Source organism: Theropithecus gelada, chromosome 1, assembly GCF_003255815.1.
Source record: "Theropithecus gelada isolate Dixy chromosome 1, Tgel_1.0, whole genome shotgun sequence".
NCBI classification, from domain to species: Eukaryota; Metazoa; Chordata; class Mammalia; order Primates; family Cercopithecidae; genus Theropithecus; species Theropithecus gelada.
The window spans coordinates 203,055,255-203,074,276 of record NC_037668.1 but is presented as its reverse complement, the minus strand read 5'-3'; the positions used below and the strand labels follow the sequence as shown (position 1 = coordinate 203,074,276).

Here is a 19,022-nt window from a genome sequence, read left to right as displayed (position 1 = left end):
CTCAATAGACGGTACGCTCCATGAGACTAGAGCCGTGTTTGCTGTCTTTCTGCAGGACTTACAGCCCTCCCAGCACGGTGCCCGCTTCCCTGATGCCATTCCACAGTATTTGTTGCCGAGAAGGAGGCAGCACGCCAGGACAGATGGAGACAGGACTAATTTGGCTTGAGGTATGTAATTTTGAACTTGAGCCTCTCTCTGGGACTGTAAAACTCCAAATCAAAGTCTTAATCTGAGAATACACACATCTGAAAGACTGATTAGGGACTGGTAAACATCTATTAATATTCAACTCTGATAGAAAGTACAAGTTGTTTATTCTTACCACGCAAGGCCAAAAAAGGGGAGAAAAAAAAAAAAAACCACCACACAGTATATGCACTGGGAAAGCTTTCGCTTATTCAAAACAGTATTTGTCGAGCACCTCCAGGTCTGGGTGCTGCAGGGGAAACAAAGATTAAACAGCCAAGGCTTTGCTTCCAAGGTGCTTACTGTCTTAAGGATACAAGGCATGTTTATAAATAGCCAAAATGCAACTCAGAAAAGACTAAAAAACACTGAGAGGGAGGGAGAAATAAACGAAGAGGTCTCCGGAGGAAGAGATGAATTAGTCTATCAGTAACTCCTCACCGTAATCCCAATGTAAAGCAAGGAATTCCAAACCAGGAAAGGTCAAACTGAAGTATTTGAGGAACACAGGCGTCGCCCTAAGCCCTTCACACGGCTCGCTGGGGATAATATAGCAGCTGAAACGGAACATCAAGCTGGCTTTCCAAACCTTCAGTTATTTACATTAGACTGAGAGGGGAAAAGCGCTAACAGTGCAGGCGCAGAGAAAGAGCAAGAGGAAACTTGAAAAGGCGGATCACGCCAATGCGCTGTGCACAGCCCCGCCCGCGCCCGGCGCACCCGCTACCCCATCCGAGCTCCCCGCGGCCCGCGTCCCCCATCTCGGTCCTAGGCCCAGACACCTCCGAGACCCGTCCCCCGGCTCCGGCCGGCGCCACCGCCACCCTCAACACCCCCGCAGCCCAAGCCCGGTCCCGCGCCGGCGACGGCCCCCGCGGCCCGATCCGCGCGCCCAGCCACCCGGGCCTCGTACCGTAGGTTTCGGACATGGCCGTCTGCGACATCTTGGGAGCGGCGCCGCCTCTCGACGGGTCACCGGCTGCACTCGCCCGCGGTCCGCTGGCGCGTCTCGGTGGGGAAGAACCTGGGGCGGGAGACCGGAGGAGGGAGGGGCCCGACCGGTCCCCACGGCAACCGCCGGCCTCCCAGCGGCTGCGGCCCAGCCGGACTCCAGCTCCGCGCAGGCGCAGGGACCTCCACCCTCCGTCCGGCCGCGACCGCGAGGAGGAAGAGGAGATGGGCTACCCGAGGCCCGGCCCACGCCGCGTTCGCGCGTGCGCACGGGGAGGCCGGGGCGGGGCGTATGGGGACTTCGGCGCGCGCCGGAAGCACGTGCGCGGGCTGGGTCCCCTGGCGATGTGCCCCGAGGCTGGGCGAGCGGTGGGTGGGGGCGTTGCGGGCTGAGTCCCGATTTCCCTCAGGGAAGGTCGGGTAGAGGCAGGCGGTGGGCAGGTTTGGGGGTGACAGAGGGCTGGGGACAGTGGGGTCCAGTTACCGAACAGAGGAGGAAGGTGCCTGCACTGGGGAGGAAAGCAGTCCATTTGCCACACTGGCCCGTCTCAGTTAAAAACATTGTCTTCGGTCATCATCTGAGGCTGTCAGCCAGGAAGAAACTTCCCTGACGCAGTTACGATCGAGGCCAGAACTTGGTTAATGTGTAACAAGGGGGCAGTAGGCCCCAGGTGTCCAGCCAGAGGCCGCCCTGTGAATGGGAGGCGGGTTCATTTACCCGTTGGGAAGCTAAGCTTTCACTCCAAACTGCCCGGCCGTCTTGAATGGAGCTGAGCAGGTGTGGGCAGAATGACAGAAGCTCAAGATGCCCAGATGCTGAAGGGTCATCGCAAGACTACAGACAGCAGCCTCTCCATATCCCATTTTAGAGGGTTCTGGATTACGGCTGAGAACCATCTCCTGGCCCTCAGCTGGGGATGTGTTTCCAAATTTAGGAGTTTTTTTGTTTTTATTTTTTAACAGGGCCTGGCTCTGTTAGCGCAGCCCTGTCAATTCTCCTACCTCAGCCTCCTGAGTAGCTGAGGCTAGGGGCACACAGCACCACACCACGCCAATTTTTAAATTTTTTGTACAGATGGGGTCTTGTTATGTTGCCCAGGCTGGTCTTGAACTCCTGAGTTCAAGCATCCTCCCTCCTTGGCCTCCCAAGTTGCTGGGATTACAGGCGTGAATCATCTCACCTGGCCTTGGATAGTTTGGTTTCAGAAGCAAAACTGAGTTAGAATCCCCTTCTGTGGGAAATGTAGAGATAAACATTTATGGGAAAGAGAATTTTGGTTGAGGATTTGGCCCATCTGAGCTTGATCAGGGCCACATAGCGCCTCATAGTTCCCAATCTTGTTCACAATAGGTTGTCGAATGCTCAAAATATCCCTGGCTAAGCTCCCAAGTGACCTGGACTGTGTGGAAAATGCCAGTACAAAGTTTTTTTTTTTCCTGAGTCAATTTGGCTCCATCCTCCACATTGGCATCAGAGCTTCCCTCTTCCCCAGGGGCTATTTGGGTCGGTATTTTTCTCTTCTCTCCCATCCTAATAACAAATAAATGCAGTTTTTTTTTTCTAAACCACAGAGAAGGCCCCATGGTGAAAGGTTGTGAGAGCTGCAATTTCCTAAAATTGTTTTGTATATATTTCTTGTTCAATGGCTCAGATCATTTTTTGCTTTCTTGTTTGGTTCTCTGCATGTTGTGTTTGATTTAGGCTCCTGAGTATAGCAGATTGGTTCTGATTAAAACTATTTCAGAGGAAAGACAGTGATCCCAGGAAGTGGGAAGAAAACAGCATCACCTGAAGTCTTTCCTATTCGTTAGATGTTTTCTTCCTGCGAAAAACCACTATGTACAAGAAAGAAGTCAGTGAGCTGCAGTGATAGTGTTATTGACTGAAACTGGACCAGAGATCCCTGAAACCTGGACAAGGTGGTAGAAATACAAATTATGCTGCCACTTCAAAGCTGTGGGCAGTTTTCTACTTTGTGGAAAATGAAGACTTAGGTAGGCCTTTGGGAAAGACTGTTTGTTTTGGAAAAACCACCTAAAGAGACCATTTAGTTTGCAAATGTAACTGCAGTATCACAATTGGAAGAAGAAATATGCAAGGGCGAGGTTTGAAGGAGCCTTCAGTTCAGTATCCTCGAATGATACTATGGAAGGTTCTTTGCATCTTAGTAACTTTGGGTCTTTGAAAGAAAACAAATTTCTTCAAAATGTTTTTAGAGACTGCTTTGATTCTGAGGCACTGCTGATTATATGGAAGAAAAAATTATTGCAAAATTAATTTGTGTTTTCTCCAGTTATCATCTCCTTTCTCATTGGGGGAGGTTTGTGACAGAGTAAAAACAGATATACAAAAGCCTAGACATGTTGGAGATTTGTCTAAGGGAAATGTAATTATGGAGAAGGATTTTTTTGAGCTGAAACTAGATCCCACTTTTTTCCAGGTCAGTGGTCCTTCAAGTATCTGGTACTTTCCTTCCTGCTTCCTGACAATGCTAAAGGATGTGGCAGGACCTCGCATTTAATGCCCAATGTGAAGAGCCCTAGGGCTTGATGCATGGGATTCTTGGAGTGAGGCCTGGTGGAGGGCACTGGTCACAGCCTCGGTGGAATGGCGACTCTCTTTGGTAACTGGAATTGAAGAAAATGAGTGGACTTGTGTCTGAGCACTTGGGAACTCAGCAATCCCTGGGTGTTACCTTGAGAAGGAGCCACGTTCTGGACATACAAGTGGAGACTTGAAACTGGAAGCTCAATTCCACAGGCAGGCTGGTGGAGACTATGACATGTAACTCACATCTTCAAGAAAGTAGAGACCTCAGAGGTCACTGGGCCACTTTACCTTCCACTGTCAAAAAAACTATGTCTGTGATCAGATACCCCTGTTGCTAGGGAATATTTGTCAGAATGGGCTAGATTAACTGCAGTAATGCAGATCTCTCAACCCATTTATGACTTACACAGCAAAGTTCCTCACTCAGACTACCTGTCCACTCCCACTAGCAGAGACTTGCTCATGGGCCCTCCTAGACCCAGGCTGACCGAATGTATTTTATCTAAACACACCTCCACAGTCACTCAGGTAGGAGTGGCAATGCACTAGGACCAATTGTGCATTAGCTAGAGAGGCACTTACCAGGAATTAATTGCTATAAGAACTTGTATTTACATTTTGTGGGCTAAAGCAAGTCCTGTGGCAACGCTTAATTTCAAAGAGGACAGGAAATGCAATATTATTGTGTCCCTGAAAGAAAGGAGAAGAGAAAGTCTGTGGAAAGACATTATGGCTACCACTGGAATTTTCACCCGTCCAGGCAGCTCACCGTGCTTTTATTTGAAACAATTTTATTGAAGTATAATAGGCATAACTGCACATATGTATGTATGTATGTATTTATTTTATTTTTTGAGATGGAGTCTTGCTTTGTTGCATAGGCTGGAATGCAGTGGCATGATCTCAGCTCACTATGATCTCTGCCTCCTGGGTTCAAGTGATTCTCCTGCCTCAGCCTTCTGAGTAGCTGGGATTGCAGTCATACAGCCACGTACCACCACACCTGGCTAAGTTTTGTATTTTTAGTAGCAACGGGGTTTCGCCATGTTGGCCGTGCTGGTCTTGAACTCCTGACCTCAGGTGATCCACCTGCCTCGGCCTCCCAAAGTGCTGGGATTACAGGCGTGAGCCATGGCGTCCGGCCTGCAAATATTTAAAGTGTACATTTTGATAATTTTTGATATATGTGTACACTTGTGCTTGCTGCTCCAGGAGACTGCTATTTCTAGGCCTTTTCTGTGGACGGAGGCATTTTTGTGATTGTTTTATCTCATTTATTGCTTAGGACAAATAATTTCTTGTGAGGTTTAGTGGTGGTTTTGGGGTTGATAGTATAGGTGTTTATCACAGTCCACCTCCAAGTGGTAATACACTATACAGAGTGTAAGAAACAACCATTTACCTCCATCCTCCCTCAGCATCTGTGCTGAGGATGTTGTACTTCTACATATGTTGTACACCCACATACATTGTTATTGTTTTTACTTAATAAGCTACTAATTCTCTCTCTCTCTTCCTTTTAATTGTGGTAAAATAGACATAAAATGTACCATCTCAACCATCTTGAAATGTACAGTTCAGTGGCATTAAATACATTCCCATTGTTGTGCAACCATCACCACCATCCATCTCCAGAATGCTTCATCTTGCAAACCTGAAACTCTACCTGTTCAACAATAACTCCTCAATTCACTTCTCCCCACAGTGCCTGGCAACCACCATTTTACTTCCTGTCTCTAGGAATTGGCCTCTCTAGATACAGTACCTCATATAAATGGAGTCATACAGTATTTGTCTTTTCCTGACTGTCATATTTCACTTAGCATAATGCCCTCAAGATTCATCTGTAACATTGTAGAATATGTCAGAATTTCCTTCCTGTTTAAGACTGAATAATATTCAATACTTCGTACGTATATACTGCACTTCCAGCCAATTCTTTTCAATAGATTTAAACGATAAGAAAAAAGTATTTTATATTTACTCATGTAGTTACCATATCTAGGACTCCTTATTCTCTTGTGCAGATTAGATTTCCATGGTCTCATTTCCCTTTCGCCTGCAGCGCTTTCCTTAACAGATCTTGAAGTGTAGATCCGCTGGTGACTAATTCTTTCAGCTTTTATATATCCAAAAAAGTCTTTATTTCACTTCTGTGTTTGAAGCTATTTTTGCTCAGTTTTGATTTTTAGAGTTTTCAATTTTTTTTTTTTTCCTAACGTGAAGATACTGTTTTAGTGTTTTCCGGCTTATTTTGTTTCCGATAAGGAGTCAACTGCCATTCTGATCTTTATTTCTTTCATGCAATGTGTCTTTTATCTCTGCTTGGTTTTAAGATTTCATCTGTATCACTGGTCTGAAGCAATTTGATTATGATGTGCCTTGGTGTTGATTTTCTTTAAAGTTCTTGTCCTTGAGTTTCACTGAACTTCTCTGGTCTTTGAGTTTATAGTTGCTATCAGATTTGGAATTTTTTCAGCCATTATTTCTTAAAATATTTTTTCTGCCCCTGCCTCTCCTTTCCTTTGGCGATTCTACTGCACAAAATACTAGGTCACTTGAATTTGTCTCCCAGCTAACTCAGGCTTTGTTCATTTTTTGTCAGTCTTTTTTCTTTCTGTTTTTCATTTTTGTGTAATTCCATTGCTGTGTCTTTAAATTCACTCATCTTTCCTATAGTATCTAATCTGCTGTCAATTCCATCCAGCGTAATTTTCCTCTCAGGCATTGCTGTTTCACCTGCAGAAGTTTCACTCGGTGTCTGGACCTACATTCTGGTTTCCGTGTTTAGTAATCACGCTCTCAGGCCCTCCTCCAGCTTCTTGAGCATATGGAACATGTGTCATTTCTACTAACTTTATCATCTAAGTCATTTCTGAGATTGTTTATATTGATTGGCTTTTCTCTTCATTGTAGGTAATATTTTCCTACTTTACAAGCCAGATAATTTTTTATTGAATGCCAGACATTAACAAGTTTACTTTGAGATACATATAACGTTTATTTTTATAAATATTTTTGAGCTTTGTTCAGGGGTGCAGATAAGTTCTTTGGAAAGAGCTTGATGCTTCAAATCTTGTTTTTAGGCGTTTTTGGGGGGTGGGCCCTGAGCAGCGTTCTACTCAACAAGTCCTTGAGTTATGAAGGTTTTCACCATGATTGGCGGAATTGGGAGTTCCTCTGGGCCGTGCATGAGTGCTTGGGATTGTTTTCTGTAATATTTGCAGGTGATTCTTTATCTGGCATGGGGTAGGAGTGCCTACCACGGTAGGAGAAATGCAGGTATTTCTTCACTTGCCTGCACTGCTCAGTAGAAGACTCGAAGGGAACCCTCTGCAAACCTCTGGCACTCTCTCTGTCTCTCTGTCTGTACAACTCTGGGCAACCCCCAGCTCAGGGAGTGCTGCTTCTTCCTCCCGTCTGACTCCAGAGCTCAGTCTGTGGCACTCTTTCTCTGCAGTCACTTACTTGCTCATTCATTTCATCTGGTCTTAAGGCTTTCAATACGATCTAAAGCTGATGATTCCTTAATTTCTAGCTTGCCTAGGCTTCTGTGTACAATTGCTTACTTGATACGTCTACTTGAATGAATGCCTATCAGGCTTCTTAATACTAACGAAATAAAAACCAAGGGCGGGCACGGTGGCTCACGGCTGTAATCCCAGCACTTTGGGAGGCCAAGGCGGGTGAATCACGAGGTCAGGAGTTTAAGACCAGCCTGGATGATATGGTGAAACCCCGTCTCTACTAAAAAATACAAAAAATTAGCCAGGCATGGTGGCGTGCACCTGTAGTCCCATCTACTCAGGAAGCTGAGGCAGGAGAATCGCAGGAACCTGGAAGGCAGAGGTTGCAGTGAGCCAAGATCATGCCACTGCACTCCAGCCTAAGTGACAGAGCCCAGACTGTTGCTCTGGACGAAGCCATTCCGTCTCAAAACAAACAAACAAACTAAACATCCAGATTTCTTGACCAAACTAGTGCCTTCAGCAATTTTTTGTATCTCAGTAAATGGCAGTTTGCCAGGTGTATTAGTCAGGGTCAGGGTTCTCTAGAGGGACAGAACTAATAGGATACGTGTATATATGAAAGGGAGTTTATTGAGGAGAATTGATGCACACGATCACAAGGTAAAGTCCCATGATTGGCTGTCTGCAAGCTGAGGAGCAAGGAAGCCAGTGGTGGATCAGTCCAAGTCCCAAAACCTCAAAAATAGGGAAGGCGACAGTGCAGCCTTCTATCTGTGGGCAAAGGCCCCAGAGGCCCTGGCAAACCACTGGTGTAAGTCTAAGAGTCCGAAAGGTGAAGGACTTGGAGGCTGATGTTCGAGGGCAGGAAGCATCCAGCACAGCAGAAAGATGAAGGCCAGAAGACTCAGCAAGTCTGCTTTATTCTAGCTGCTCTGGTAGCTGATTAGACGGGCCCACCCAGATTGAGGGTGCGTCAGCCTCTCCCAGTCCACCGACTCAGATGTTAATCTCCTTTGGGAACACCCTCACAGACACACCTAGGAACAATACTGTGAATCCTTCAATCAAGTTGACGCTTAATATTAACCATCACACCAGGGCCAAACCTTGGAGTCCTGCCTGACTTCTCATGCCCACATTTGATCCATCAGCAACGCCTACAGGCTGTACTGTCAGAGCATCCAGGATCTGCTTCTGCTACTTGCACTGCCCCCCCCACCCCCACCCCGGTCACCTCCTGCATCAGCCCACCTCACCTCTCTCCTGCCTTTTGCAGCGACCTCCCCTTCCTGCTTCTATGCTTGTCTCCCTGTGTCGTCTTTTCTCAACACAGCTGCTAGAGCAATCCTATTAAAATGTAAATAAACAAAACCAAAAATAAATAACACTTCCCCTTTAAAACAGCCAGTGTTGCCTGTAATCCCAGGACTTTGGGAGGCCAAGGTGGGTGGATCACTTGAGGTCAGGAATTTGAGACCAGCCTGATCAACATAGTAAAACCCTGTCTCTATTAAAACTACAAAAATTAGCTGGATGTGGTGGTGCACACCTGCAATCCCAGCTACTTGGGAGGCCGAGGCAGGAGAATCTTTTGACCCCGGGAGGTAGAGGCTGTAGTGAGCCAAAACCATGCCACTATACTCCAGCCTGGGTGACAGAGAGAGATTCCATCTCAAAAAAAATAAATAAATAATGGATCTCTTATATGCCACCACGTGATTGTGGGAAGGCTATAATAAAACTAGAGTATCATCTAATACTAGTATAATTTATTGAGTACTTGATAAACACTAGGTATAGTGCTAAGTGCTTTATGTGTATTATTATTATTTGTTGTTGTTGTTATTGTTGTTTTTTGAGATGGAGTCTTGCTCATCGCCCAGGCTGAAGTGCAGTGGCGCGATCTCGGCTCACTGCAAGCTCCGCCTCCTGGGTTCACGCCATTCTCCTGTCTCAGCCTCCCGAGTAGCTGGGACTACAGGCGCCCACCACCATGCCCGGCTAATTTTTTTTTTTTTTTTGGTATTTTTAGCAGAGACGGGGTTTCACCGTGTTAGCCAGGATGGTCTAGATCTCCTGACCTCGTGATCCGCCCGCTTTGGCCTCCCAAAGTGCTGGGATTACAGGCGTGAGCCACCGCGCCCGGCCGCTTTACGTGTATTATAAAACCTAATCCTTACAACAGATTTATAAGGGAGGTATTATCCTATTTTACAGATGAAGAAACAAAGGCCCAAATGGATTACATATTTTGTCCAGTTTCCACAGCTAGTATGTATCAATGTTGGAATTTCTCTCTCAAACCAAACCAAACTGAAACCTCTCCTTTTAAAAATGCGGTATAAAAAGCCCAAAACACAGAGCTATGATTCCAAAAGGCATAGAATTATTTAATGCCTAAGGAAAAGAACTCTCCGTTGATCCAGACCCTGTTCTGGATGCTTTGTGTCACTTCCCTTGATCCTTATACCACCTGACAAGGTTACTCTTATCTTTATATTATAGTCAAGGGTGACATCTAAACCAGGGCTCTTTATCGTACTGTGGTGCCAAATAAGTGTGGAGACACAGATAAGAAAGGGTTTATGGTAGAAAACATTCCCAGAGCACTTCTATAAATTCAGCATAAGCTCAGGTTAGCTTTAAGATAGATTATAGTCCTGAAGTTGACATCCAGTCCTCTAATATTAAACTCAGATATTTGAGTTTGTCATCCTCCAAAGCATATAGATTTTGTTTATCTAACAGGAATATGCTACAAATGCTTGATGTAACAGTCTACAACATTAAGCCAAGACTAGAGTTGTGGATAGAGTTCTTGAGTTCAGTGATATGATAATTTCCTACCTTCACCTTCTCATTTGAAAGTTACCACAAATCTTCCATCCATTCTAGTGTGATGCATCTCTGCTTCTTTTTGCATTTAACAGCATTGATACCCAGGGATTATTCATTCGAGTCATTTACATTCTTGTTTTGTATTCAGAAAAAGAGGATTTTCAGGTTCCTCTTTTCTTTTTAATTATATTTCTGTGTTTCCTCCATATTCTGATAAAAGTACCATAGAATTATCTTTTATTTACTTATTTATTTTCAAATACTGTGTTTCAAATTAAATGGCCTGTTTTCAGCCTGGTTTCTTATGAAAAAGATAGTTTACACAACAACTGCTTTAAAAAAAAAAATTCTCCATAGCCCACGCCTGTAATCCCAGCACTTTGAGAGGCCGAGGCGGATGGATCACGAGGTCAGGAGTTCGAGACCAGCCTGGCTAACACAGTGAAACCCCCGTCTCTACTAAAACTGTAAAAATTAGCTGGGCATGGTGGCAGATGCCTATAATCCCAGCTACGCGGTAGGCTGAGGCAGGGGAATCGCTTGAACCCAGGAGGCGGAGGTTGCAGTGAGCCAAGATCACGCCACTGCACTCCAGCCTGAGGAACAGAGTGAGACTCCGTCTCAAAAAAAAAAAAAAAAAAAAAAATTTCTCCCTGAACACCACCAACAGAAATTTTCTTTTATGGGTTGATTTTAACATTTTAATCAGCTTTACTGGGGTATAATTTACATACGACAAAATTCACCGATTTTAAGTGTACAGTGAGTTTTGACAGATGTACACGGTCATGTGACAACTTCAACCTCGTCCCAATATGGAATTTTTCTGTCACCTCCAAGAGTTCTTTTATGCCTTTTTGCAGCCCTTTCTGGGCTGATTTTGAGAAGTTTTGATAGAGGATTATTGGCTTTCACATGGGAAGATGTAACCTACTCCAGGACACTGGGGAGGGGGTTTCCCCACTGCACAGACCAGCCACCATCCAGTCCACCTCTAGACCTCTCAGCAGCCTGTCCTTCTTGCCCTTTCAAGCATCTTCATCTGTGTTCCACCAGCTTCTTATTTGGGACCAGACAGTAGCCAATACCATTTCCATCCATCAGCTTGGTGAAATGTGTCCTTTAATGGAAGACTAATGAGGCCTAATAGAAAAAGCTTCCTGGATTTATTGATGTTCCCTGTGACTTTACAGGAGAGAGAGAGATTTAGGTCAGAGTCATTAGACTTTCTCTTCCTTTCCCTGAAATTGTGTGGACTAGCAGCTAGGCCAGCAGGCATGCAATCAAACACTGTAGTGTCCCACCATGTCACCTTCCTGGATTAGATGACTGTGGCCACTGAAACAAAGTACCACAGACTGAGTGGCTTGGACAACAGAAATCTATTGTCTGACAGTTCTGGAGGCCAGAAGTCTGAGGTCAGGTGTCAGCAGAGTTGCTTCCCTCCTAGAGCTGAGGGAAAATCTGTTCCAGGCCTCTCTCCTGGCTTCAGGTGCCTTACTGGACATGTTTGGTGTTCCCAGCAAGCATCACTCCTATCTCTGCCTTCATTTATTATTATTATTATTATTATTTCTTTTTTTGAAATGGAGTCTTACTCTGTTACCCAAGCTGGAGTGCAGTGGCGTGATCTCAGCTCACTGCAACCTCTGCCTCCTGGGTTCAAGTGATTCTCCCTCCTCAGCCTCCTGAGTAGCTGAGATTACAGGTGCACACCACCATGCCAGGCTAATTGTTGTATTTTTAGTAGAGGTGGGGTTTCACCGTGTTGGCCAGGCTGGTCTTGAACTCCTGACCTCAGGTGATCCACCTCCGTCGGCCTCCCAGAGTACTGGGATTACAGGCATGAGCTGCCGTGCCTGACCGACCCCAGGTATTTCTAATGCAGGTGGTCCCACATTTGGAGAAATCCTGCTGTGGGTTGAGGAATGGTTTTGTTCCTAAAGGATACAGGCACTGCCGCTTGTGGAAAATGGAACAGGGAATAGCAGAGATTGAATAGAGCATTAAATGCTGTGAGTGAGAAAATCCTTATGTCTGAGCAGTGAGGACATGTTGCTTGGAGATGTTTCTCAGTCAGAAATATCTGTGGGTTAGAAACACACTATGGGTTAAATGAGAGCTGGTAGAAAGGGTAGTTGTCAACTCCCCCTGCTCTTTCCTGAGTCTCACTCTCCCTCCTGTATTCTCCCTCCTTTCTTTTCTTTCTTTCTTTCTTTCTTTTTTTTTTTTTTTGAAATGGAGTCCTGCTCTGTTGCCGAGGCTGGAATGCAGTGGTGCGATCTCAGCTCACTGCAACCTCTGTCTCCCGGGTTCAAGCAATTCTCCTACCTCGGCCTCCCAAGTAGCTGGGATTACGGGCACCCACCACCACGCTCAGCTAATTTTTGCATTTTTAGTAGAGACAGGGTTTCACCACGTTGGCCAGGCTGATCTCGAACCCCTGACCTCAGGCGATCCTCCCATCTCAGCCTCCCGAAGTGCTGGGATTACAGGCATGAGCCACCGCACCCGGCCCTCTCCCTCCTTTCTTAGGGAGGATCTCGACTCAGAACTTTTCCTCAATCCTCTCTGTTAAGATGGTTGATTTCCTCCTTAAAGCATTATCTGTGCAGTTTCTTTTAAAAATTTACTCCCCCTGCCCCCATTCTCTAGGAATTGTTGGGTATTGGCTGGGCAAGGAGTTTGGAGCCCTCTGAGCTGATAATGTAAAATCTTTGAGGGGGAGAGATTTGAGCTTTCTTTTTCTTTTTCTTTTTTTTTCTCCTGTAGCATCTGCCCCAGTGTCAGGCACATTTTAGGTGCTCAACAAACATCTATGGAATGAATGAATGAGTGCTGGCACCACCTGTAAGCACATGGTAAGGATGACCGTGGAGAGAATATGCCGAGTCTTTTAATCAGCCCAGATGAGTGCAGTCTGTGTTAAGGCGAAACGCCAGAATCCCAAGGAACAGATTCACCACGCCAGGGTGGGACTCAGGCACTGCTGATACTGACGCATGAGGGAAAACCCTGTGGGTTTTCCTTCCAGGTCCCTTCTTGGTTTGCCCAAAAGAATGTCACATTTTGTTTCAGTTAAGGAGAGGCCTTTCCTTACAGCTGACTTTAAGGAAGCTGGAAATCGTGGTTGTGGGGGAAGTGGCTTTGGAACTTGGGGCCTCTTTGGGACCTGGTAGGCAATGGGGTTTGGGGGCAAGTTTGTGGGATGTGTGTCTGAACAGGAAGGAAGGGAGGAGTAGTGGGGCCAGCCAGGAAACAGCAGACGAATGCAGATTTCTCTTCTCGTGCAGCTTTGCTTAGAGTTGAACATTACCTCCCAGAGATAGATCGACCCCAGCCCTGCAGAGATTGGCTATCCTGCTCTTCAATTTATTTTTAGATGTATGATCTCACTTGAATCTCAAATCCAATAGGATTTCCTGACCCCTCAATGTAGCTCCGCCTGGCATTCCAGAGCAATTCAAGGATCTGGTAGGGCTGACTAGCAATCCACTGCTACATATAGGGGAACAATGAGTTTTAAAGCTGCTTGGAAATCTGTGATTCGAATATCGGGAAATCCTTGACTCTCTATCAAATGTGAAGTTGCTGATTTAAGAAATAAAGTTAAGAAACAATATTCATTAACAGAATGGAATTTAATGAAACCGCTGGTGTTTTGGGGTTATTTTCTGGTCACGTAGTGCCCCCTGGTGGGTTCACTGACATACGTTTCCAGAATGCTGGTTTCCCAGGCTGTGCTTTGTGACAAGGCCGGCACCGGCAGGGTGAGTCCAAGAATTTACAGTTTAGGCCCAGTCCAACGATGCTCTAAAGATTGTCTGCTAACGGAAAATATGAGTTATGAAAATGCTATGGGTTGTATTGTATCCCCCACCAAAAGACATGTTAAAGTCCTAAGCCCCAGTACTTGTGAATGCAAACTTATTTGGGAAAAGGGTCTTTGCAGATGTAATTATGAAGTTAAGGTGAGGTCGTTAGGCCAAGCCCTTAATCCAATATGACTGGCGTTCTTGTAAGAGGAGGAGAGGCTGGGTGCAGTGGCTCCCACCTGTAATCCCTGCGATTTGGGAGGCTGAGGCAGGAGGATCACTTGAGCCCAGGACTTTAAGACTACCCTGGGCAACATATTGGGACCTCATCTCTACTAAAAATTTAAAAATTAGCTAGGCATGGTGGCATGCAGCTGTCTCAGCTACTTGGAAGGCTAGGTGGGAGGATGGCTTGAGTCCAGGAGTCCGAGGCTGCAGTGAGCTATAATCATATCAATGCACTCCAGCCTGGGCAACAAGGGAGACCCTGACTCAAAAAAAAAAGGAAGAGAGAGACACACAAGGAGAGAACGCCATGTGACAATGGAGACAGACACTGGAGTGATGCACCTGCAGACTGAGGATGCACAAGGATTGACAGCACCCCCTAGAAGCCAGCAGTAGGGCGTGGAATAGAGTCTCTCTCAACCCCTCGGAAGGTTCTAACCCTGCTGATGCCTTGATCTTGGACTTCAGCTTCCAGAACTGTGAGATGAGATATGTTTGTTGTTTAAACCTCCCAGTTTGTGCTGCTTTGTGATGGCAGCCCAAGCAGACGAATACAGAAATAACCTGGGATTCGAGTCAGAAGAACTGCTTTGAATCCCATCTACCACTTAGTACCTGAATGACCTTGGGAAAAGAAGTTCAATTTTTCTGAGCCTCAGTTTTATAAACTGCAAAATGGAGAAATACAAAAGTAACTGTTCTCCTGCCTCAGGATCCCTATGAGGATGAAGTGTGACTATGTATATAAAAACATTTTGTTTATTGTACAGCACTGTATACTGCCATCTTATTACATAAAGAAAGGAAGGTGGGAGGTAGTAGAGCGGAATGATTAAGAGCTAGGCTCTGGCCGGGCACAGTGGCTCACGCCTGTAATCCCAGCACTTTGGGAGGCTGAGGTGGGTGGATCACTTGAGGTCAGGAGTTTGACCTGGCCAACATGGTGAAAGCCCGTCTCTACCAGAAAAAAAGAAAGAAAGAAAGAAAGAAATTAGCCAGGTGTGGTGGTAGGTGCCTGTAATCCTAGCTCCTAGCTTCTCAGGTGGCTGAAGCAGAAGAATCACTTGAACTTGGGAGGCAGAGGTTGCAGTGAGACGATATGGTGCCACTGCACTGCAGCCTGGGCAACAGAGTGAGACTCCATCTCAAAAAAAAAAAAGAAAAAAAAAGCTAGACTGTGAAGTCAGTTTGCCAGGGTCTATGAGTGGAAATGTTACAAAGAAGTTTCTTATGAAAACATGACTGTCGAATGAGCCAAAGGCAGTGATGCCCAGGAATGGAGTTGTGGTAACTTAAAGGAATGTATCAGTCATCTATTGCTCTATAATGAACCCCAAAACTTAGTGGCTTCAAATAATGAGCTTATTCTTTCACACAGTCTCCGTGGATCAGGAATCCAGAGCACCTTAATTGGGTGCTTCTCACTTGGCGTCTCTTGTGAGACTGAAGTCACCCAGGGTTTGGACTGGGACTGGAGGACCCACTTCCCCGATGGCTCACCCACTGTGGCTGGCCCTCTCCACAGGTCTGGTGAGTATTTTTACAATATGGCATCTCCTCATTCTTTCCACCTCCCCTTCCTGCCCACCCCACCATGCCCAACGTGTTTTTTCTCTTGTCAGTGATTCTCAACCTGTATGGGGTCACAGGCTCACTGTGACCTAATGAAAACTAGGGACTCTTCCTGAGTAAAGTACACATATGCACTTACACAGAATATTCTAGATAGAATTTCAAGGGGCTCCAAGATTAAGTACCATTGGGTCCACAGAGAGCTCTGTCAAATGTGAATCGAATTGTGTAATTCCCTGTTTAAATCCTTCCGTGACCCCCACTGCCCAAAGGATAAAAAACCTCTTTAGCACACCACGATCTGACTCCAACTTACTTTTAATAACAATAACCTTATCATCACATGGAATGTCTCCTACATGGCAGACACTTTTCACACTCTCTTTCTAATTCTTACAAGAACTCTGCAAGAAGTGGATTTTATGATTCCATTTTAGAGATAAGGAGAAGCTCAGAGCTGAAATCTGGCTGATTCAGCACCTGCCTCACCCCCACCCCACACCCTCAAGTGAATGGTTGAGTTTAGGGGAGCCCGGATTCTTCTGACTCTGAAGCTGGTGTCCTTCCAGGCCTGGCCACCCCACTCTCTGCCCCTTCTCATCTACTGCCAGGCACACTCCTGCTCTGGCGCTTCAGAATCACTCATCATTTCCAGACATGCGGTGGGTTTTGTGCAGGAAGCTTTTTCTACCTTAAAGTTCCTTTCTTCCCATCTTGTCCTCCTTCTCCAACCTTCCTAATCACTGTGCTCTGTGATCCTATTCCTTTGCCAAGACTCAGGGTGTCATGTCTTCCATGAGCTTTTCGTGAACTACTCAGTCACAGCGGGCAGCCCCACTGTGACTTTCCAGTGCTCCTTTACGTATTCCATGGCGACCACCAGGCTGTGTCATAATTTCTTATGTACTCGCCTATATACTTACTACCCCTAGACCGTTTCTTGAAGGCATGTATCAGTCATGCTTTCTAACCTTTTTTTAAATCTAGCTCTTCACAGGATGGGTGTTCACTGTACATTTTTTGAGTGAATGAACGCATGCATGAATGGCATTTTCTGTAAGAATGCCCCCTAGCATGTAAATTATCCAGCTTTTGAATAAAGGTAGCTAGGATCTAGGGTGTCTTGAGGCTTCCGTCTTTCTAGGACATCTCTAATGAGCCTAGGGGTGGCAGTGTGATGCCACACCTGAAAATACTCTGCCATTTTCAAAGCTTTAACATTTTGGCACCCAAGGGGAGAAGCCACAGAGTTTATCTGTGTCTAGCTTTTGTAGTTACCTGTCTCATTTTAACAGGCAGGGAAATTGACACTCTGAGGATGAAAATATTTCCACCCAAGGTCCTGTCATTTAATGTTGTGCTGAATAGGAACCAGGAGCTGGATGTCCTGAGCTGTGTGTTGAGATCTTCTCCCTACAGACAACGGTGAAGACTTGTAAAGGTTCTACGTCTTTGAAATCTTTTTTTTTTTTTTTTTTTAAGATGGAGTTTCGCTCTGTTGCCCAGGCTGGAGTGCAGTGGCGCTATCTTGGCTCACTGCAACTTCCACCTCCTGGATTCAATCCATTCTCCCAGATTCCTGAGTAGCTGGGATTACACGCTGGCTAATTTTTGTATTTTTAGTAGACCCGGGGTTTCACCATGTTGGCCAGGCTGGTCTCGAACTCCTGACCTCAGGTGATCCACCCGTCTTGGCCTCCCAAAGTGCTGAGATTACAGGTGTGAGCCACTGCGCCCGGCCTATCTTTGAAATCTTAAAGGGCAAAGCTGACTTCAAACAGACTTCAAGCAGTTGTTTTTGTATGGCTCCATTTTAATAAGAAAAAATATAAATGTGTAAATGGATACATTGACAAAATGGTAAAAGAATATGCATCAAGTAATAATTGTTATCTCTGGGATTAGATTAAATTAAACTAATTAATTAATTAATTTTGAGATGGAATCTTGTTCTATCGCCCAAGCTAGAGTGCAGTGGCGCATTCTTGGTTCACTGCAATCTCTGCCTCTGGGGTTCAAGAGATTCTCGTGCCTCAGCCTTCCAAGTAGATGGGATGACAGGCGTGCACCACCATGCCTGGTTAATTTTTGTATTTTTAGTAGAGATGGGGTTTCACTGTGTTGACCAGGCTGGTCTTGAACTCCTGGCCCCAACTGCGTGCCTCGGCCTCCCAAAGTCCTGGGATTATAGGCATAAGCCACTGCACCCAGCCTCTGGAATTTTAAATTATTTTTATTTACTTTTTTTTTTAAAATTTACTTTTTAATGTATGTTTTACAATTTTTCTATAAGGTATATAAATTACATATTTGATTTTTAAAGTCTTCTAGTTGATAAAAGAAAAATGCCCTGTGCATTAGATAAGCTATCACTGTAATTTAATTTTCTGACTTTTCTTTCTGAACACAGATAAAATCATGCATATTTTGCACTTAGCACAGGAAGTGGTTTCTAGAGTAGCAGAAAGTCTCAGTAACTTCGAGGTACACAATTCTACCTCCAAGGCAGCATCATCAAGATTATATTTACAAGCATTCAGTTCAGTCAAGTAGTTGTCTCAGGTGCTTGTTTAGATCTCATATCTTCAAGGAATGTCAGGAAGCCTAGAGGCTGAAGAAAGATGCAGAGTATTTTCTAAATGTCGGGCAGTGAGGAAAATCCCTCAGTATTTTCCTTGTGATTAACTTGTTGATAAATTTTCTTAAGAAGTCAAGTAAAAAGAAACTATCCTAAGGGAGCGGGAACAAAGGCGGGACTATTCTGACTCACTCACCTCTGTGTTGACGGTGCCCTTTGGCGTCAGTTTCAAAGTAATTCATTCACATCTGCTCAGCAAGTACTCATTGCAAGCTCATTAATTCCAGGTGCTGTTATGGTTCCTGGGGATGCAGCAGTAAAGAAAGCAGAGTTCCTGACCTCATGGAGCAATACTTGCGTGTGGGAGGAGACAGATGTGGCAAATAAGTAAATATCTAGCACACTAGCACATCAGGGGTGATAAGTACAGTGAAAAAACGAATAGTGAGGAGGTCGGGCCTGCCAGGAGGGCGAGGGGGGGGGGAAGCCATAGTTCTGCTTTCAGTAGGGTGCCTGCAGGATTCTTCCATAAGGAGACATTTGTACCAAGACCAAAGGGGAGGGGGAGGGAGCAAAGGCTGTGGTATCTGGGGAAAGAGCCCTGCAGAAGACAAAGACCCTGAGATGAGAGCATACGGGTGGGGCCTGCAGGGACAGCAGTCGGGGCAGGGAGATCAATGGCATGGGGAGTGAACCAGGCTGTGTAGGGCAGAGTATGGGGTCTTGTAGGCCACTGAAAGCATTTTTCTACTTTTAAATTCTGAGTGAGACTTGATACGATTAAGGGACAGGGCACAAGACAATTACTCACAAGAGGCACTAGGATGCTA

At 45.5% G+C, this 19,022-nt stretch overlaps 1 protein-coding gene across 3 annotated transcripts in view; it reads right to left on the bottom strand.

Annotated features, from left to right (window-relative positions):
* Positions 1 to 1,411, bottom strand: part of RAB4A (RAB4A, member RAS oncogene family) — a 34,766-nt gene extending 33,355 nt beyond the window's left edge. For 2 of the 3 annotated variants that reach the window (XM_025391146.1, XM_025391150.1), the window contains exon 1: positions 1,103 to 1,411. In XM_025391146.1, the coding sequence (XP_025246931.1) occupies positions 1,103 to 1,133 (31 nt within the window). In that variant the 5' untranslated portion in view covers positions 1,134 to 1,411. The remainder of the gene's footprint in view (positions 1 to 1,102) is intronic. The other variant, XM_025391147.1, reaches the window with a different exon arrangement.
* Between the last annotated feature and the right edge of the window lie 17,611 nt (positions 1,412 to 19,022).